At 44.4% G+C, this 22,006-nt stretch overlaps 2 protein-coding genes across 3 annotated transcripts; one reads left to right on the forward strand and one right to left on the reverse strand.

Annotated features, from left to right (window-relative positions):
* Positions 1-346: 346 nt before the first annotated feature.
* Positions 347-19,928, reverse strand: NFS1 (NFS1 cysteine desulfurase). The gene is made up of 13 exons (XM_069548448.1): positions 19,740-19,928; positions 19,020-19,129; positions 18,212-18,328; positions 17,425-17,508; positions 13,497-13,649; positions 10,383-10,476; positions 8,709-8,843; positions 6,824-6,981; positions 6,117-6,222; positions 5,956-6,037; positions 5,220-5,303; positions 4,535-4,624; positions 347-2,191 (listed from the first exon to the last, which is right to left on the reverse strand). The coding sequence occupies exons 1-13, from the start codon at positions 19,834-19,836 to the stop codon at positions 2,128-2,130; spliced, it is 1,374 nt and encodes a 457-aa protein (XP_069404549.1). The 5' UTR covers positions 19,837-19,928; the 3' UTR covers positions 347-2,127.
* On the forward strand, positions 19,072-21,422 carry ROMO1 (reactive oxygen species modulator 1). Of its 2 annotated transcripts, none has more exons than XM_069548451.1 (4): positions 19,072-19,423; positions 19,511-20,000; positions 20,190-20,320; positions 21,225-21,422. In XM_069548451.1, exons 3-4 carry the CDS (start codon positions 20,190-20,192, stop codon positions 21,331-21,333), a joined length of 240 nt encoding a protein of 79 aa, XP_069404552.1. In that variant the 5' UTR covers positions 19,072-19,423; positions 19,511-20,000; the 3' UTR covers positions 21,334-21,422. The 2 variants fall into 2 exon arrangements, with proteins under 2 accessions (XP_069404552.1, XP_069404553.1); XM_069548452.1 differs by having other exon boundaries at positions 19,194-19,427.
* The last annotated feature ends 584 nt before the right edge of the window (positions 21,423-22,006 follow it).

The raw sequence follows: 22,006 nt of genomic DNA on the forward strand, positions 1-22,006 counted from the left end.
AGTGTAAATTGGTGCAGCCATTACGGAAAACAGTATGGAACTTCCTCACAAAACTAAAACTAGAGTTGACATATGATCCAGTATCCCAGTACTGGGCATATAACCAAGTAAAATTATAATTCAGAAAGATATTTGTACCCATATATTGAATTTTTTATTTTTTTTTGGCCATGCCTGCAGGGGTTTGATCCCTGGTCAGAAACTAAGATTCCCCTCAAGAACACCCTCAACTCCCTGAAAATCTTTTGCTTCTCCTTGAGAGGGCAGATGGAGAAATGGACATTGTTTCAGTTCATTTCTCCTTTCCTATGTCTGACTTGTCACAAGTCGACACTAAATTCAGATCTTTTAGTCAGGAACCCACCAATTTTATTTGAGAATTCAGAGGCCTCACAGTGGCTTTCAATCTGAACTGGCAGGACATAGATGTCATCTTGACCACCTGTTGTACAGTAGAGGAAGATACAGAGAACAGAATTGCAGGTGCCAAGGGGGAGGCAAGTAGGGAAGGAAAAGATCAGGTGTTTGGGATTAGTAGATACAAACTAGTATATATACAGGATGGATAAACAACAAGGTAATTTCACAGGGAACTATACTCAATGTCCTGTGATAAACCATAATGGAAAATATGAAAATACATATAACTAAGTAACTTTGCTCTTCAGCAAAAATTAACGTAACATTTTAAATCAACTATACTTCAGTAAAATTTTTAAATATTTACATGTGATGTACTCTAATAAAATTTCTTTCTCATCCCTTTTAATGCTAGAAACCTCCCACTTATGGTTTCAGACTCACAAATCGCAAAACTCTACTCTGGCTGTTTTGACCTCTGTTTCTCAAACACCATGCTTTTTCATGCCTCAGGCCCTTTGCTCTTACTGGTCCTTCTTATTCCTCACCAATCCCTAGTTCTTTTGATGGCTAGAAATCATGTTTGTGCTTAATTAACACCTCCTCAAAAAAGCTTTCCTAGTATACCCAGCATGGTAGGTTCTTTCCCTGTTACTTTCTCTACCACTCAATTTCTGCCATAGCACTCATCACAGTCTATAATAATAGCCTTATTTAATTATTTTCTTTCTGTCTACTAGAATGAAAGTTCACTGAGAGTACTTTTTGGTATTGTTAACTAGTGTATCCCAAATATCCAGAATAATGTCAGGCACCTGACAGGCACCCAAATAATTGCTGACTAAAGAAATAAGCAAGCAGACTCATCTGTCGACATCAAGAAGTAGTCCACCCCACGATTCCCAGGCTTGGAATTCTCCTTGCTGCTGCTGCTCAGTCGCTTCAGTCGTGTCCGACTCTCTGAGACCCCAGAGACAGCAGCCCACAAGGCTCCCCCGACCCTGGGATTCTCCAGGCAAGAACCCTGGAGTGGGTTGCCATTTCCTTCTCCAGGAATTCTCCTTGAGCCTCTCATAAAGTCATAGAATAAATACAGGAAGATGATTTTATTCCTCTAATCTGCAAATTAACATTTGTTTTAAAAAAAGAAATTTATGTTTCTACAAGACTAGGTAGAGTCAGTCATATAGATATTTCTAGCTCCATTAGGTCAAAAGAAGGATAAGAACACAGAGGAGACAAGCCTTCTAAGAAACTTGCAGTTCAGTCTATAGACGACATGAAGAGGTAGCCTTTGGAGCCACAAAAAAGATGAAGCCATAGATGTTTATGCTTCTATCTGAAGAAGTCAGTCTCTTTCAGCAGCGGTAAGCCACAACTCAAATGTCCACCTAGGGCATCAGGGTCCCTGAACAAAGAGCATTTTTGCAGTTCCTCTGGCTCTCTCCACCAAGGATACAGATGTGTCCAGCAGCAACTCACAGCAAATGTCCCTCCTGGTTCAGGATGAGAACATCCACTCACCATAAGACCAGAGAAGGATTCCTGGAAAGAAATGGGGAATGTTCCCCACCAAAGGAGCTGAGGCCCGAGAAAGACCATTTTCTCATGTTGCTGTCTTAGAGGCAGGCCGATGCTGAAGTCAGGTGGCTACACCAGTTCTGGTTTGAACATGGAGCAGCCACTGGGGGTAACGAAATGCCTGGCTGTGCATGAGTTGATGAAGCAGGAGGAGCCAGGCCAGCACAAACTTAGAGGCCCATTCTTCTAGTGTTGGGTCCACTTGATGCTCTTGAGGTCAATGCCATCCTGCACCATCTCCCAGAGAGGGCTGCCAAAGAGAAGAGGTATTTGGATGAGTGAAGGCTTAGGAAGCAGATAGCACTGAGCCCTAACTTGCCTCCATCTGTTCTTGTCTCTCTTCTACCTCCTACCCTGGTAACCCCAAAACAAGAGGTTATCAAGTCTTTCTCAGCTGTCTGAGAAAGTCCTTGTCAGCTCTAGCCTCTCCTCAGCTGCCAACATTAATAACTAGGTAACCCAGGCTCAGCTCCAACGAGGCCACTCCGAGAGTGTCAAGTGTGGTTATATTCATGAAGCTCTCAAGCCACATGTGAGAGGCTATGGACAGTTTCCCTGGGAGAACCAAGACCCCTGGAACAAGTGTAAGCAGCAAGTTTCAGCCTCTCTACTAACCCCCAACACAAATGGACTTTTCAGCACCTGCTTCTTGGTTTTGCTCTGCTTCTCAGAAACAAAACTTGGCCCTAAATCACCTGGGTATGTATCACCATTATCCAATTCCCACAAGATTCATCTCCCCAGAGGTGACTCTACTTCCAACATCCCCAGCTCCAATTCAAAAGGATCTTCTGAGTCTTGGACTTGGGCATCCCATTTCATACAAGAACAGCTGCTGAGAGATCTCTGCTAAACTCTGATCACCTTCAGCTTGAATGCCTTAGATAATGTTCCCAGACCAGATATTACTTCAGTGTGTTACAACCATAGGATTTTGATTTGGAGTTCTCCAGCTAACTTTATGCTACCCAATTTCATTCTATTTTTGGTTTATCTCTCTCCATTACACTATGCATTCCAAGCACACTTTCTTTTTTTATTTTTGGCTGTACCACATGGCATTCTGGGATCTTAATTTCCCAACCAGATATCAAATCTGTGTCCCCTGCAGTGGAAGCACAGAGTGTTAACCACTGGACCATCAGGGAAGTCCCCCAGCACCTTCCTATTTGACATTTTTGGGCACCCCACTCCAGTACTCTTGCCTGGAAAATCCCATGGACAGAGGAGCCTGGTAGGCTGCAGTCCATGGGGTCACTAAGAGTCAGACAGGACTGAGCGACTTCACTTTCACTTTTCACTTTCATGCATTGGAGAAGGAAATGGCAACCCACTCCAGTGTTCTTGCCTGGAGAATCCCAGGGACGGGGGAGCCTGGTGGGCTGCTGTCTATGGGGTCGCACAGAGTTGGACACGACTGAAGTGACTTAGCAGTAGCAGTAAGACTCTTTGAAGTTAGCCTTCTCTTTAGGGAAGGTGACTTAATATCACAGGCTCACAAAATAAAACTCTGGCTGAGGGCTAATGGGATGAGGTTGAAATTGTTTGCAAGGCATCAGAAGGAATAGGGTGAAGATGCTGAAAACACACGGTTATGAGGAATGTCTCACTTGGCAGCATAGTCAGTAGAAATGCCTCCTGAGTGTGCCAAGTGAGAGTACAAGAGAGCCAAGCCAAGGAGGAATCCTGAGCCTAACAAACCTAAGCAAGCTATAGATATTTAAGCAATACAACCAGACTATGTGAAGAAAAATTCAGAGCCCAGAAAGGCCTGGGGAGCTCACAAAGGAAAGCAGTATGTACCTGAACTACCTCACCCTTGCCAACTAGACCAAGAAAATCTTGAAAGTCAAACTGAACCAGAACAGAGTTCTGAAGAATTCCCAAGGCCTTTATGTTCCCATCAACATAGAGCTCTATGACTATTAGGACACCCCTAGTAGCAGCCGGTTGGTAAAGGATCTCTTGACCTTTGTAAGCATCTTTGCGAAGAAAACTCTAAGTAAAAGTTCCTAACCTTTTGAGTATCTGATGAAAACTATGGACTTTCTTCCAAAGAAAATGTGCAACTGTAAAACACTTGGCATACAATTTCAGGGTTATCCTGAAGTTTGGCCATACAACCCAAATTAAGAATCCCTATCTTATAGAGTTTTCCTAAACTTAGTCTACAAGTCATGAATTCTGCACTGATATGGCTGCAAGACAACGATTAATATTATCAATAAAATGACAGGGAATTCCTCGGAGGTCCAGTGGTTAGGACTCTGTGCTTCCACTGCAGGGGGCACAGGTTCGATTCGGGTCAGGGAACTAAGATCCTGCAAACCTCAAGGCCAAATAAATAAATTAATAAAATAAAATAATGAAAAAAATCTGAATTTACATGGTTCTTTAGTTTTTAAAGACACCTTTTCATTTTCTGACAAGTAGCCAAGAAAATCCATTTTCCTGCCTGAGGACTTCCTCTAAATCCTGAAAGCCAAGGATTTTCAAACTTTGGTTTCCGGAAGGGTGAATACACAGCTTGAGGACAAGAAAGGAGCTAGCGCTGCAGTTTCTTCCGAAGAGTCTCTGGAGCAAGAGTGCATACCTCATTTCTCGAAGACGCTTCACATGGTGAATGCACTTCTCCACTGTGTAGTCCACTTCTTCCTCTGTAGTAAAACGGCCAATGCCAAACCTGAAAAAGACACAGAGGAGAACTCTGCATCGGACCTGTGGCACCAGGGTAAATTCATTCAGCAAATACCCAGTGAGGCTCTACTCCACAAAAGACATGGAGAGACACAGTCCATTCCCTGGAGGACAGTTTCTCCAGACATGGTCTGTGGGTCACCTGAGAATCATCCAAGAAGAAGTTTCCTATTTCTCCAAACCTAGCAAATCAGAATCTCTGAGTGCAGCATTCAGACCTCTTCATCATTCACAAACTTCCCAGGTGACAGTCAGTGAAGTCTGAGAACCACTGCTCGAGAGACTCGTGAAGAATGAAGAAGGGATAAAAAAAACTAGATTGGGTACTTCCCTAGATTGGTCCAGCAGCGAAGACTGCACTCCCAATGCAGGGGGGTTGGGCTCTATCCCTGGTCAGGGAACTAGATCCCACATGCCATAATTAAGATCCTGCATTCCACAGCTGAGACCCTGAGCATCCAAATAAAAACTAAGTACTTTTTTTGTTTAAAAAAAAAAACTAGACTGAGGAAGACTCCAACAGGAGATGAATAATACAAAAGTGCACACCTTTCATAAATGCTGCAGCTCAGTTGACTAACCTGATAGAAGAGTGAGCTAAATCCTCATCAGTGCCAATTGCTCGAAGGACGTAAGAGGGCTCCAGGGATGCAGAGGTGCAGGCACTGAGGAGAAAGACAGAGCTTTGCTCAGTTCAGCATCCAATCTGCTTCTGGCCACAAACCCCCAGTCTTGTTCCTACCCCCAGAGCCCTGAAGTCATATCACGACAAAAGAGACATTCTCATCTGACAGAGCTAAAGAGACAGATGCTGCTTGCACCTTCTAGTATGTGGATCGAGCTCCTCTGGCCCCTGTGGAGGATATCTTCCATGAGCAAGGACACAGCCAAAGCGTGACAGAGTGTGATACCACATGAGCTGAGTGTAACAAGAAGTGGCAGAGAACCATGGGATCACTTCCCTACAACCAAATGCATCATCTGTAGCAGCCTAGACAGCAGCTAAACACTTGGTATCTTCTGGAACATTGTTGAATTCTAGAGGGCTATAACAGAACTACTAGAATAACATTAGAACAGATACAGGCATCTCCTGGGACCACAAAAGGCACAAAACTCTATCACAAGAAGCCCTCCAAAGGTGGCAAACTTTAGCTTGTGCCCAACTGGCTAAAAATAGGTGCTTACAAAATGACTTTTATTCTCAACCAAAAGCTCCTGTGCGTGTCATCTCCACAACGGGAAACTTATTAACCCGACACTTAAAGCCAGACTAACTGGTCCTGCCACAGACCCTGCCTATCCAGTCCAACTCACCTCCCTGAGGATAAGGCAACATCCTTAAGTGCCATCAACAGACTCTCCCCTTCCACATACGCAAAGGAGAGGTTGATACAGCCTGAAAGAGAGAATTACTGTGAGAGGAGGCTCAGAGTCTCGGGCTCTTCCAGGCGGGGACAGAATGGGCATGACCATACCCGGGTAATGGTGCTCAGGATCCCCATTCATCACCACATCTGGAAGGCTCTTCATTATCTTCTGTATCAGTCGCTCAGCTAACTTTGAGATTCGCTTGTGGTCATACTGAGGAGCAGGCAAGGGAGGACTAAGCATAGTGACCATTAACAGCTCAGAGACAAAGGATGAGGAACCCTACCCTGGGCCCAGAAGTGACTGTACATTTAACCACCTATGGTCTTGTGTTACTCATGGAGACCACTGTATCCACAGCACTGAGTACAGAGGTGCTCAAATAGTGGACACATGGTTCCAGTAAAGGGCCTGGAATTTGGAGCCCATAAGACCTCCCTCAGGGCTTCCCAGGTGGCCCAGCGGTAAAGAATCCGCCTACAATGCAGGAGATGCGGGTTTGATCCTGGGTCAGGAAGATCCCCTAGAGAAGGAAATGGCAAGCCACTCCAGTATGCCTGCCTGGGAAATCCCATGGACAAGGAACCTGATGGGCTACAGTTCAAGGGATCACAAAGGGTCGGACACGACTTGAGTGACTAAACAACAACGACGACACCTCCCTCAGAACAGGATGCCAGCAGCACCCGGAGAAAGACGGTTTTTGTAAACCACCTCTTCTGGCAAAGATCTGACCCAATCATGCCAAGAAGCTGCTAAACAGGAGACCCAGCACAGGGGAAGAGTTTGTGGGAGGGAACTGCTTTCCCCATACCTCCATCTCTTGCTGTGCCACCTCACACGCAGCCCCCAGCCCCACCACCAAGGGTGTGGGTACTGTCCCAGACCGCATACCCCGCTCCTGCCCCCCTCCACTCTGCAGGGCCTCCACACGCACACGGGGCCGCCGTCGAATGTAGATGGCACCAACCCCTGGGAAACAAAGTTTGTTACAAAAAAAGAGAAAAAGGAAGAGGCAGATGAAACAAAATATCACTTTCCAAAGGGGTCAAAAAATTCTTTCAACTCTTCTGTAAGTTCCAAAATTTTCAAAATAAAAAAAGGTTGGGGTGGGGGGACACTAATGCAGGATGTACCAAACTGCATTTATTAAGACATATTCCATTTCCCCATTAAAATAAAATCATATTCAAGTATCTGACACTATCTGAATTTCTGCAGTTCCCAAGTTCAGAGAGTAAGGGCTCAGACACTACATTTGGAGAGTGAGGGCTACCATGTCATCTAAATCTATTTAGATTCTGAGTTCAAAAAGCAAGAGTTTGGATAGTGAGGGATACCTGCATACATTTAAGTGCTGAACAGAGCTTCTGCTCAATATGAGTTAATTAGTATTATCAAAACAGATTTATCTACAATAAAAGCCAATAAGCCAATTTTAGTTCAAGATAGAATGACTGTTGGGAGAAGGAAATGGCAACCCACTCCAGTGTTCCTGCCTGGAGAATCCCAGGGACGGGGGAGCCTGGTGGGTTGCCGTCTATGGGGTCGCACAGAGTCAGACACGACTGAAGCGACTTAGCAGCAGCAGCAGCAGCAGCAGCAGCAGAATGACTGTTGAGTTTTTAAAAACAATTAACTTAAAAACACACTCTTTACAACCTCTGGAAGCACAACCTCCGGGATCTAATGTCTGATGATCTGAGGTGGAACTGATGTAATAATAACAGAAACAAAGTGCACATTAAATGTAATGCACTTGGATCCTGAAACCATCATACCCCCTTCCCTGGTCCATGGAAAAATTGTCTTCCATGAAACTGGTCCCTGCTGCCAAAAAGGCTGGGGACTGCTGCTTTAGAAGAAGCCATCTTATATACTTTCAGGAACTATCACACCTTTTCCAACAGGGTGTCCATCCGGATGACACACCCTGCAGACACAGAAAGCATACTGGCATAACCAACCACCCCAGGCCCTCAGCCACGAAAGAGAGGAAGAGTTGTTCATTTTGGATGGCTACCTCCGTAAAACAGAGGACAACAGTCTCTTCCCAAAGGCTGGCATGCAAAGGCAGAATTCCAGCTGGAAAATATTCCTATGACAATAGGACCATAGGACACAGACAAGTACCTTGAGAGATTAACAGGAGCAAAGACTAATAAAGCTAGGAACAAACACCAAAACACATAAAAGCCCATACAATCTTCCCCTAAGGCTAAAGCAAAACACGAGGGAATAAAGGACTCAAAGAATATTGATCTGAGACTTCCCTGGAGGTCCAGTGGTTAGGACTCCAGGCTTCCACTTCAGGGGCCATGGGTTCAATCCCTGGTCAGGGAACTATAATCCCACATGCCACACAGTAAAAAAAAAAAAAAGAATATTGGTCTGCAAATCATAGTTGACAAGATAACTGGACTTATCAAGCTAATTTGATATGACAAAACCTTTGTTCCTCAACCAAATTAACATCTACATGAAAGGATTTTCTAAAGAGACCAGTGAACGATGGACTGCTTATAGTAACTGCTAGAATCTGCAAATAGGCAAGTGTTCCTGGCTATTATTGAATGACACCTGCATTCTGCAGAGCACTCTTCCTCTGAGAGCAATGACAGTCCCAATGAATCCCAGGAACACCTGTCAAAGGATTGTTGGGTGGTGCCGAGAGGAGGAAACCTAGGAGGGGCTAGTACCTTTGGGACCATAGATTTTGTGGCCACTGATGCTCATGAGATCAATTTTCATGTCATTGACGTCAAGTGGGATTTTTCCAACAGCCTGGGCTGCATCGGTATGGAAATACACCTTTCTGGAACTGCAAATCTGCCCTGAGAAAACAACAGAGAGGAAGAACCAGAGCACAATGTTAGGAAGTAACCTGGCAGTGGTCCTATAATATACTATGAGCTCTGAGGCAAAATTACATCTGGTATTGGCCCTAGCCACATAGTAAATCACTTCTCTCTCTTTCTCTCTCTCTGTCTCTCTCTCATTCTCAGCTCTAGTGTCCTTGACTAGAATAAATAAGGGCAAGTGCACACATCCATTCTCTATGCCTGCATCTCTACTCCTAGCCTGGAAATAGGTTCCTCTGTACCATTTTCCTAGATTCCACATAATGTGCATTAATTAAGAGATTAGGATTCACACATATACACTACCATCTGTAATACAGATAGCTAGCGGGAACCAGTGTAAAGTACAAGAAGCTCAGCTTTGGTGCTCTGTGATGACCTAGATGGGTGGGATGGTTGGGGGGGAGGGGCGTGGAAGGGAGGTCCCAGAAAGAGGGGATCATATGTAAACATACAACTCATTCACGTCATTGTACAGCAGAAACTAACACAACATTGTAAAGCAATTATAGTCCAACTTATATAAATAATAAAATAAATAAAAGTTATGGTGGTCAAAAAAAAGCACAAAGCATCAAATCAAAACACACCCGATATTCTGATTCATAAGACTCTTCCTACCTCATTAACAATGGCCTTTCAATATACCAGATTAACTTGTAGATCCTTATTGGATCTAAAAGATTTAAAAGAAGCAAAAATTAATAGATCTATTTGCTAATGTACCTAAGAAGTTACAGGGTGTGTGTCTCTGGCTCCAAATGAGCACAGTCAACAGATGTTCTAAAACGAAAAAGTTAAAAGAGGAAGAGAAAAACAGGTGGAAGTCTTTTGTTTTGCTTTCTGCACCAACTGCAATAAGATGAAAGGGACAGCAGTGCAGTGCAATGCATGTGCGCTCAGTCATGTCCAACTCTCTTATGACCACATGGACTGTAGCCCCTCAGGCATCTCTGTCCATGGGATTTTCCCGGCAAGAATACTGCAATGAGTTGCCATTTCTTCCTCCAGGGGATCTTCTCAACCCAGGGGTCGAATCCAAGGTTCTTGCGTCTCTTGAACTGGCAGGCAGATTCTTTACCACTGAACCATCTGGAAAGCTCAAGTGGTATTAGACCTGGGTTCAAATACCAGCTGCGCCATTTACAATATGTCCTTGAACAAGGAACTGAAGCCCTCTTTCCCTTGGTTTCCTTACTGCATTCTATATAGTGTTTCAGCTCCTAGTCCAGTCCTGCTCCTCAGATGGATCCCAGTGGCGGGCAAGCGTCAGGGTCCACCCATAGAAAGAAAGTGAAGTCGCTCAGTCGTGTCGGACTCTTTGTGACCCCATGGACTGTAGCCTACCAGGCTCCTCCATCCATGGGATTTTCCAGGCAAGAGTGCTGGAGTGGATTGCCATTTCCTTCTCCAGGGGATCTTCCCAACCCAGGAATCAAACCCAGGTCTCCTGCATTGCAGGCAGACGCTTTATTGTCTGAGCCACCAGGGAAGCCCACCCATGATACTTACCTATTTCCTTAATGGGCTGCTTGACTCCAATTTCATTGTTCACAGTCATGACTGAGACCAGGCTGGTATCTGGCTGGATGGCAGCCTCTAGTTCCTAAGAATATCAGGAGTAAAAAGACCATATAGTATGAACAGAGTCCTTTCTAACTCAGAATGTAAGCAAGCTTAGTTGTGAAAAGGGGCCTTTCACTACACACCTACAAGAGTGGGTAAAATTAAAATAGCAATGACACAAAATGCTGGCTAGGATGCAAAGAAACTGAATCACTCCTACACTATTGACGGGAATATAAAATGGTACAACCACACTGGAAAACAGTTTGGCAGCTTTGGTTTCTTATAAAACTGAACATGAAATTACCATATGACCCAGTAACTGCACTCTTGGGCATTAACTCAGGGAAATGTAAGCTTAAATTCACATAAGAAACCCATGAATGATCATGATTGCTTTATTCTTAATAGCCAAAATCTAAAACAACCCAGAGGTCCTTCAATAGGGAAATGGTTAAAGAAACTGTGGTACTTCCATTATGTGGAATACTACTCAGCAACAAAAAGGAACAGATACAGAGACAGGCAACAACTTAAATAATTTGCCTAAGACCTGTCTATGGGGTCACACAGAGTCGGACACAACTGAAGCAACTTAGCAGCAGCAGCAGCAAGACTTATGCTAAGTGAAAATAGCCAATCCCAAAAGGTTACATACTATATTCCTAACATTTCATTTACATAACATTACTGAAATGACAAAATTAAAGAAATGGTGATCAAATTAGTGGTTTTAAAAGAATACCATGGGACTTCCCTGGTAGTTCAGTGGTTAAGAATCTAACGCAGGGGACACTGGTTCAATCCCTGGTCCAGGAGGATCACACATGCCATGGAGCAACTAACCCATGCACCACAACTACTGAGTCTTTTCTCTGGAGTCCTCGAGCCACAAATATTGGGCCCACATGTCTCAACTACGGAAGCCTGCACACCACTGAGGCTGTGCTCTACAACAGGGAAGCCACTGCCACGAGATGACTATGCAGCGCAGCTAGAGTAGCCCCTGCTCACTACTAGAGAAAGCCTCCAGGCAGCAATGAAGACCCAGCGCAGCCAAAACTAAATACATATTTAGGAAAAAGAATACATAAAGCATCACTGTGGTGATAGTTACATAAACCTACACATGTGATGAAACTAGAATGCATAGAACTAAACACACACACACACACAAGTGAGTACAAGTAAAACCGGGGAAATCAGAACAAGGCCAGTAGATTGTATCAACATCAATATCCTGGTTGTAATATTATACTATACTTTTGCTAGAAGTTATCATTAAGGGAAATGAATAAAGGATACATGAAATCTGTCTGTACTACTTCTGACAACTACATGAGAATCTATAATTTAAAAATTAAAAACTTCATAAAAAAAAAGAGAGAGGGAGCCTTTCCTACATAAGGTTGTCAGAGTAAGCAGCAAAGAACAAAATAAGCAATAAAAAACAAGGTTACTATTAACACTGACATAGGGACCACATCTGATGAAAACATTTATCCTAAAGAAACTAGTAATCAACCTCCCAACATCTATGATGCCTTCCCTGACACTGGTCTAATGGAAGTTCTCAACGTTTCATTTCTCTCAGCTTCTTCTTTCCTTCCTTTATAGTATATATCCCAATTTATAATTATTTAAACATTTGTTTACATGTTAACTGTCCTTTCACTAGAACATAAGCTCCTTGAAGGCACGGACTAGGCTTGTCTTGTTCATCCCTTTATCCCCAGTGCCTGGCACTATGACCCAATAAATAGTACAGAGTGAAAGAAAGACATTATGTTAAGTATTATGAGAAATGAAAATACAGAAAACATGCACTCCTCAAGTTCAAGAAGCTAAGCCTAGTGGAAAAATAGGCATAGGCATACAACAGAGCAAAGAAGTAAAAAGCCATTAAATAAAATAAAGGGAATGGCTCAATCCCTGATCAGGGAACTGAGAACCTACATGCCTCAAGATGCAGCAAAAAACAAACAAACAAACAAACCTGCTAGAATAAAAATAGTAAGGTACTTTCCAGGCAGTCCAATGATTAAAGAATTCCAATGCACAGGGTGTGGGTTTGATCCCTGGTTAAGGAACTAAGATCCTACATGCTACAGGGTGCAGCCAAAATTTTTAAAATAATAAAAATAAGCAAAAACTGTATAAAATAAGCTATAAGGATATATTGTACAACACAGGGAATATAGCCGATATTTTGCAATAACTATAAATGGAATATACCTTTTGAAAATTGTGAATCAGACTTCCCTGGCACAGTGGATATGAATCTGCCCGCCAGTGCAGGGGATAAGGATTCTAGAAGGAAATGGCAACCCACTCCAGTACTATTGCCTGGAAAATCCCATGGACAGAGGAGCCTGGTGGGCTACAGCCCATGGGGTCGCAAAGAGTTGGACACGACTGAGCGACTTCACTTTCCTGGTCCAGGAAGACCCCACGTGCTTCAGGGCAACTGAGCTGTGCACAACTTCTAAGCCCACATTCTAGAGCCTTTGAGCCGCAGCTACTGAGCCCATGTGCCGCCAACTATTGAGTCCATGTACCTAGAGCCCATCGTCCACAACAAAAGAAGCCACCACAATGAGAAACCTGTGCACCACAACTACAGGGAACCCACACAAGGCAACAAAGACCCAGCGCAACCAAAAATTAATAAATCAATAAATAAAATTTTTTTTAAATATATATGGGTCCCAAAGGGAAATATTCTTCACAAAACTACACCAACCCTTTTGAAGGATGAGAAACATCAGTGAAGGGTGAAGGAGGCCAAAGCTTTCCCATGGTGAGTGTTAGTCTCTGGCATCCTGCATACATGGTCAGAGGCTCTCACATAGAACAGGAAGCACCAACTAAGCTGAAACAAATCCTCCAGACAAAAGGAAGATGGTGCACACTCAAGAGGAACATACTCTGAGTGCCACTGAGAGACCTATTTCTCTAAAGCCCTCCCTCACCATTACATCTAGTCTTTCAAGCTCCAGCTGAGGCTAAAGAGACAGTTTCATAGATTGAAGCCAGGCTCCCCCTATCATGCCCTCTTACCTTCAGGTCAATGATCCCACTCTTCTTCACTGGGAGGTAGGTGACTTTAAAGCCCTCAGCTTCCAGGGAACGGCAGGAGTCCAAGACACATTTGTGTTCTGTCTGCGTGGTGATCAAGTGCTTTTTCCGGGACCTATAGAACCTGGCCACTCCCTAGAAGATGGTGGTGGTGGAAAAAAGAAGAATATACTCAGAGAGACAGCAGTGACTTCCATCCTAGTTGCAAGGAGTAAGTGGATAAGGGCGGTATGGTCCAACATCAATTCTCTGGCAATTGTGTGTCTTACAATTCAACTTAATTCTGACACTAACTATCCCAATTAGTGAAAATCCCACAGGTTAAGTGCCTCAGTCTCACAGGACTGCCTCCGCTTCAGACGCCAGCTGTGAGGCCTAGCTGTCACAAGCCCCCCTTCCATATTTCCCCAGATGGCTACAAATAAAAGACTTCCCATAGCCCCCTGTTGTTTAATCACTAAGTCAAGTCTGACTCTACTTTGACACCATGAACTGCAAAACTCCAGGCTTTCCTGTCCTTCACTATCTCAAGGAGTTTGTTCAAACTCATGTCCATTGAATTGGTGATGCACAGCCCAATCCCCTGTGATTCACAGAATTCACTGAAAACACTACACTTACTATCATAGCTTTATCACAGAAGATAAAACCCATGAATGGCCAAATGGAGGAGCTGCACAGGATCAGGTCTGAGGCAGGGAAGAGCACAGACTGTCAAGCATGCCACCTGCCAGCACATCCAAGTGTTAGCTAACCTGGAAGCTCCTCTGACTCTTGTTTTCCAGTTTTGTTTTGTTTTTCAATGTTCATTTTTATTTATTTATTTGGCTGTACTGGGTCTTGGTTGTGGCATGTGGGACCTAGTTTGCTGACCAGGGATCGAACTCAGGCCCCCTGCGTTGGGAGCATGGAGTCCCAGCCACTGGACCACCAGGGAATTCCCCCTTGTTTTCCAGTTTTTACAGGGGTTTCATAACACAGGCGTGACCAATTAAATCACTGGCGATATGACTAGACTCAGTCTCCAACCCCCTTTCTTCCCCAGATCAAAGTTACAACCCTCTAATCACATTTTCTTGGTCCTTCTGGAGTGACCAGCCTGCATCTTAAAATGATCTAAGGGCCCACCAAGAGTCACTTCATCACCAGAAACACATTATGGTCCAAGGGGGCTTATTATGAATAACAAAGACATTCCTAGTATTCAGGAAACTACAAGGGTTTTTGAAGCCCTGTGCTAGGAAGAGAACAAAGACCAAATACATTTTTTTATTATATCATAGATGGAAAATGGAAAACATTCCTATCCTCGTATCTCAGGAAAAGTGTTTCTCATTTATTTCTTTTTTTTTAATTGGAGGACAACTGTTTTACAATGTTGTATTAGTAATAGTTTCTGCTGTACCACAAATGAATCAGCAGGGAATTGGTGGCTCAGTGATAAAGAATACGCCTGCCAGTGTAAGAGAAGTGGGTTTGATCCCTGGGTCAAGAAGATCCCCTGTAGAAGGAAATGGCAACCCAGTCCAGTATCTTGTCTGGAAAATCCCATGGACACAGGAGTGTGGCAGACTACAGTCCATGGGGTTGCAAAGAGTCAGACACAATTTAGAGACTAAACAACAACATTCATATATTCCCTCTCTCTAGAGGCTCCCTCCCACTCCACCCCCATCCTACCCCTCTAGGTCACAGAGCACGAAGCTGAGCTCCCCGTGCTCTAATAGTAGCTTCCAAGTAGCTATCTATTTTACACATGGTAGGGTATATATGTTTTATTTCTAGGTAAACAACAAAACATACAAATATGGTGATACTGATACCCAAAGCTGGCAATGTAGAAGTGAAACTCATACACTCATTCCTTGCTGATGGCAGTACTTACACTACAAACTCTTCAGAGAATTATTTATAAAGATGTCTTAAAAGCTGCATTAACAAAATTCTGCAAAGCAACTATCCTTCAATTTAAAAAAAATAAATTTTTTTAAAAAGCTGTATTAGCACTCTTTACTGTGACTCCTCTTTTGGGAATTTAGGGAAATATTTCAAAGCATAGATAATGCTATAGAGACAAAATATGCTTTCATTGTATTCACAATCCTTAAAAAAATGGAGAGATTAAACACATTCAACAATAGAGGAATAAACAGTAAACTGCAATAATACAACTCCATGAAAAATAATGTAGGTATATTAAAAACTATGGAGTTTGGAATGGAAAAATATAGCCTATGTTATTAATGGCTATGGAAGAATAAATGTGGATGCTACAAAATGTGAAACTATTAAAAGCAAATGCATATGTGTGTACAATTTGTTTTCTGGAACAATATTAAACAGACTTGAGGTCTGTTTGCTAGGGAGGAGGAAATGGAAGATCTACACTTGAGTTTAAACCTTTCCATATAATAAGAACCTACTGTATAGCTCAGGGAACTCTACTCAGTACTCTATGGTGACCTAAATGGGAAGGAAATCCAGAAAAGAGGGAATATATGTGTACTTATAGTTGATTCACTTCACTAACACAACATTGTAAAGCAACTATACTCTGGTAAAAATTAATAAATAAATCTTTCCATAGGGTTAAAAAAAATTTCACTGCATATGCATGAATTCCTTAAAAAAATTAAATAAAATGTGCAACGCCACCCCTCCCAGGAGACTACGTTAAAAGCAGAATATGAAACTAATTAGGCCAAAATTATGACTACATAAAAATGTTCTTGGGGACAAGAAACATAAAAATGAAAACATTTAAAAGTTCCCTCCCCCTCCTCCTATCTCAGTTACCCAGAATGCTGAATCCTCTACCAGCAGACAGATATTTACTCTACCCATCCAGGAGTCTAAGGGGAAAACGGTCAAAACCACTCTTAGCAATCCTTGACCCTGAGGTCTGGGAATCTGTGGAAATTTTCAAAGCAAATATTTTCAAAGTTTTGAAAATGCTCCCCATTCCAGAAACCATCCTCATCTTTGAAGAGACCACACGCACGGCTCTGCGGTCTCTGCAGTCCCAAGGAAGGACACTTTCCTGTTAACAGGATCTGGCGAGTGCTGATGACTCTGGAACCTGGCCCAGGCCTAGGTCTCCTACACTGAGTCCAAAGTCAGAAAAAACAATACTAGCAACATAGGTGAGAGACCACAATGAGAGGGAATAGAGCCAGCGCTGAACCTACAGCAGCCCACAATTTATCAGCCCCTTGGTATTTACACAAGTGACCCTGGTAACCAGGCCCCAGTTAGGCATGACTATGTTCTATGAAACACTGACATGATTACTGAGAGTGGAATTTTACTTTCGTTAGCATCAAAGACGTCCCAAGGACAGAGTGACTAATCCCCAAACAGGTGATTAAGTAAATGTCTGCAGACAGCACCACAGCAACCGAGACTTAAAAAAACAGGGACATCTAAAGAAACAGGAAGAACTTGCTGCAAACAGATCTCATTGGAGAGAAAACGAAGGCTGAGAAAAAGGCAGCCCTGAAATCATAGATATAAGGGTGAACTTGGTAACAAGAAGCAGAGAAATCTATTCAATTACGAGTGTATTCTGGACTTCATTGTGAATAGATCTAAAGGATGGGGAAAAGGATTGAGTCACCATTTATCCTCTGAAGTAGCTGTCATCCCAAACACCACGTGGTTGATGACCCAAGAGCCACCTCCTTTCCTATCCAACTACATGACTGAATTCAGTTCACCAGGAGCAAACTTTAGATACAGTCAACTACACAGGGCTGAAGGAAGCAACAAATTAGAAAAAGGGTGGTGTGTCTGTGTCTTTTTTCATGATATGATAAAAGTGGGTGACTGGGAAAGACACATGAGCCTAATTGATGGCAGGAAACCATCTCCCCGGTCAGGAAAGCCCAGATATGCCTTCTGGTTCTCTTACCTTAATTGCTATGTTGTTGGATTCAGTAGCACCGCTAGTGAAAATGATCTCACGAGGATCAGCCCCAATCAGAGATGCTACTTGCTGCAAGTCAAGACGAGAAGTAGAAATAAGGAGCATCAGTTTCCTCAGCAGGAATGGGGCTGTGGTGACAACTAAGACAGCAGTCTGGAGGAAGAAGAGCTCCACCGCAATCTGTCAACTGCTCAAGAAGCAGTTCTGTACCCACTAGGATCAGACAAAGGGATATATTCAACTACATCCCAGATCCAATTAATAACAACTTTGGTGTTTTTGAAAAAGCACTTACTGAGTTCTTAGTATGCACAGGCATCATGTCAACAAACATATCACTAGTATTGTCTGATTTAATCCACCCCAAAACCTTAAGGAGTAGGAACTACTACAATCTCCATTTTCTTTTGGACATGCCACACAGCTTGCTGGATCTTAGTTCCCCGAACAGAGATCAAATCCAGACCCCCAGGAGTGAAAGCCCGGAATTCTAACCGCTGAACTCCCCTCAACCTCCATTTTCAATGTGAGGAAACTGAAGCTTCGAGAAGTCACATAATAAGATAACAAAGGTCAGTTAGCCAGGAAATGTGGAAACTAATCGAATGCCTTCAGAGGGACTCCAAAGGCCTGTTCTTTGAATCGCTTGCTGAGAGAGCCCCAAACCATTTCCACCTTCACCCACAGCTACTAAAAAAAAAAAAAAAAAAATGCCACCCACAGGTCACTGAAACCTCTGACATCAGAACTTCCTAGTGTCCTCTGTACTAACCTGACGAGCACATTCCATGGCAGCCTCACTCTCCCAGCCATAAGCATGTGTCCGGGAGTGTGGGTTTCCATAGTAGTTGACTAGGTAAGGGAGCATGGCATCAAGCACCCGAGGGTCCTGGACAAAACAGAACAGACCAGTCTCCTTGAGCCCATAGTTAACCCGGGCCCCACTCCATCCCCTGACCTACCCAACCTGCTTCAACACACCCCCAATCCTTCAGACCCTGCCTAGATTAGGGCTCAAATATTCTTCCATTCCCCCAGGTTCTAACCAAATATTAGCTTAATACACTCTCCTCCCAATCCGTCTTAAAACAGATTATTCTACCATCTCCTCAGATAATCTACAAACACTGCTTTTTCCTGACAGTTGTGTCTGTAGGTGTTTTCACTGCCAAGCAATGTGATATCTAGGAGAGGATGTTGATGAAAACGTGCATTAATATTCCAGTGCTCATCATGCTCCAGGCACTATTCTAAGGGCTGCTTTATTATCTTTTAACCTATTTAATTCTTGCCCAAATGCATATAGTAAGCAGTGGTCCAGTAATTCCAGAGCCTATGCTTTTAACTACTAGGAAAGTGCCAGCAATAAGGTGATTTGACCAAGATCAATAGCTAGTAAGCAGTACAGACACTTCTAGTGGACTACAATGTAAGCCTCCAGTCTCCTGGCTCATTGCTCTCCCAGCACACACTTCTCAATGGTTCTCACTTCTACAGGGATTCAGCCATTTATGTGCATTGCCACTTCTACAGTATAACTCCACTAAACAGCTCAGGGAAAGCTGCCCCTCCATCCTTACCAGAGGAGTTGTAGCTTGCACATCCATGTACAGAGGTCGCAGCACTGACTCCGCCTCCAGAGCAGTGGCTGCATCAGAGGCAACAGCAGACTGGGGAGTAAGGTCTATACCTGACAAAAAATGGAACGGAGGGGCCAGGTGAGAGGGGATGCAACTCTGCACACAGGGCATCCCAAACAACAGAATTTAAAGGCTGGACGGAGGTGACATAAGTTTAAGCGATGCTGAGCGAATCTCAACGCAAAAGGAAACAGAACATCGGAAAAGTTGAGCAAACTTTAAAAAAGAGGTAAGGGAGAGAGACAGGGTTCTTAGGGTAGGGTGTTGAGACAACATTCAAATTGCGTCGTTGGAGTGAGGAAATCTCCGAAAGGGCAAAGCCCCTGAGAAGGAACGTGGAGACGGTAGGTAAGATCTCCTTCAAAGGTTACTGGCTGGACCACTAGCATCTCTACAATTGGGTCAGGAGAGGTCCGATGGCCGAATTTTAGGGCTCTGAGGGCCTGCGGTGCAGGATGTGAAGTGCGGGAGCGGCGATGCGGCGAAGTCAACGGTTCAGAGCGCCGGTATGAGAAAATCTGAGGGGTCCAGTCAAGAGGAAGTGTCAGAGGGTCTGGGTAGCGGAAGAGGGAGGCTCCTGAATATGCAGGTAAGTCGCCTAGCCCAGGAGAAAGTTCCGCGCCTCTAGGGAGGTGGCAGCGAGGGGGGCCCCAAGCGTACCGCGCAGGCGCAGCCCCCGAGTGGGTGGCTTGGCCCTCGGCCCCGGAGCCGCGGGGGCGGTCGTGGCCACCCGCCTCCAAGCGGTTCGCAGCAGCATGGTCCCGGTGGCAGGAGCCCCCCGCCCGAAGCGGCTACAGTCCTCAGCTACAGGATCCCGGAAGTACTACTCCGCGCCCCGGAAACGCTTCCTCGGATCTCGAGTGCGCTCCAGCTCGCGTTCCGTGTAAGACGTAGATCTGAGCGACCGAAGCCACGAGCGAGGTGAGGTGGGGGCACCGTGGCGCGTGGACTCGAACGCACAGTGGGTGATGGAGTCGGGCTACACCCTTCTTTTCTTTCTCGGATTTCCCAGAACCCCTGGGCCGGTTCCCTATCTCACCTCCTCTGGCCCCTGCTGGAGTCTCGGGCTGGCGGCTAGGCCCACACTTCCCTAACCTTCGAACCCCGCAGATGCCGGTGGCCGTGGGTCCCTATGGACAGTCCCAGCCAAGCTGCTTCGACCGCGTGAAGATGGGCTTCGTGATGGGTTGCGCCGTGGGCATGGCGGCGGGGGCGCTCTTCGGCACCTTTTCCTGTCTCAGGTGAGGGGAGCGGGCGGTGATCTCTGGGGACTACCTGATTTTCCCACCCCACAGCTCTCGGCCTACAGCCCGAATAGAGCTTACTACTTTCCAATTCTGTCGCTGCCCTGTAACGAACGAGACTGTTTTCCTAATCACCTTCAGTGTGGGAGGACAGATGATAATCTAAATGGTTGAGAATAGGGTTGGAGCCTGGGTTTCAAGCAGAAGTCAGGTCAGTAAACCTCTACATCATGTACAATTCTAAGCTCAAATCAGACCACACTTAACAGAGAACCTGGCACATATTAAGTGCTCAATTAATGGCTGTTCTGTTTTACTCCTGTTAGGCGCATGGCGAAACAAACTTGGTTAATTTCACTGCTCTGGGAACAGGATGTAGAAATTAAGCAGATAAACTCTACACTCTATAGTTTTTACACATGAAAGACGCTATTGTTTCTGGTAAATTATCGTTTACTGAGCGTTTACTGTGTCACAGTGCTGAATGCCCTGTTATCACAACACTGCTGTGAATGTTAAGAGCCTCATTGTACACTTGACACAGCCCGTAAATTGCACTTAGTTCTTGACCCCAGGTCTGACCCCCCAATCATTAACACTAGGAGACCATCTAAAAAATGTTGTATTGGATCATGTATACCCTGGAGGCAAAACCAGCACCCAAAAATGATTTCCCTGTTTCTGTACTTTATACTGCTTCTGTTGCCTCCCACAAACTCGTCAGTTGCCTAGAGATCCTAATGGATCCTTTTCCTTAGCATTACTCACTCCATGTGGCAAGAGATTATAATGTCCTGCCAGACTTCAGCAGTGCCTGATTATAAGTCGGAAAGGGGCAGTTAATGCTCCTCCCTGTATTGTTGTTCCCAAGTGGCCCCATCTTGGTTTCCTCCTCCCTCAGGATTGGAATGCGGGGTCGGGAGCTGATGGGCGGCATCGGAAAAACCATGATGCAGAGTGGCGGCACCTTTGGCACATTCATGGCCATCGGGATGGGCATCCGATGCTAATCAGGACAGTGGTTGCCCACAACATCCACCCCCTCCCATCAGTTCCATCCCATGTGTACTATAATAAAGCAAGTCTTTGAGTATTCGGAGTTTCTGTTTAGAAGCATTTTTTCCTCACAGCCAATTACCCAGCTTGCTTAAAGATCTTTGGAGGTGGGCTGAGGTTCGGTTTCTTGTTTCACAAGAGCTTTCTGTTAATCCAAACTCGGAATGATTTATCATGCGTTAAGACTGTTCATAGCTTCTTGGAAATCCTTATTATTCAGCCCTTTAAGGTTGATGCTATTAGTTTCTCACCTTTAAAATGTTAAACCTACATTTCCTCAAGGTCACACTACATTAACCAGCCTTATTTCCAGTGCTATTACCTTGTATACCCAAATATTGTCTTCAGATGAGTTGATCAGAAAAAGAACAAATTCAAACCACTTTTGTAGCCTTGCAACTTCAGATGGCACTAGCAGTCAAGAATCCACCTGCTAATGCAGGAGGCCGGGTTCCGTCCCTGGGTTGGGAATAGCCCCTGGAGGAGGGCCTAGCAACCCACTACCCTACTCTTGCCTGGAGAATCCCACGGACAGAGGCATGAGTTTGCAGCCAGCCACGACTTAAGCAACTTGGCACGCAGCTCACACAGCTTCATCTCAGATGATTTTCTAACCAATCATCAATG

Source organism: Ovis canadensis, chromosome 13, assembly GCF_042477335.2.
Source record: "Ovis canadensis isolate MfBH-ARS-UI-01 breed Bighorn chromosome 13, ARS-UI_OviCan_v2, whole genome shotgun sequence".
NCBI lineage: Eukaryota > Metazoa > Chordata > Mammalia > Artiodactyla > Bovidae > Ovis > Ovis canadensis.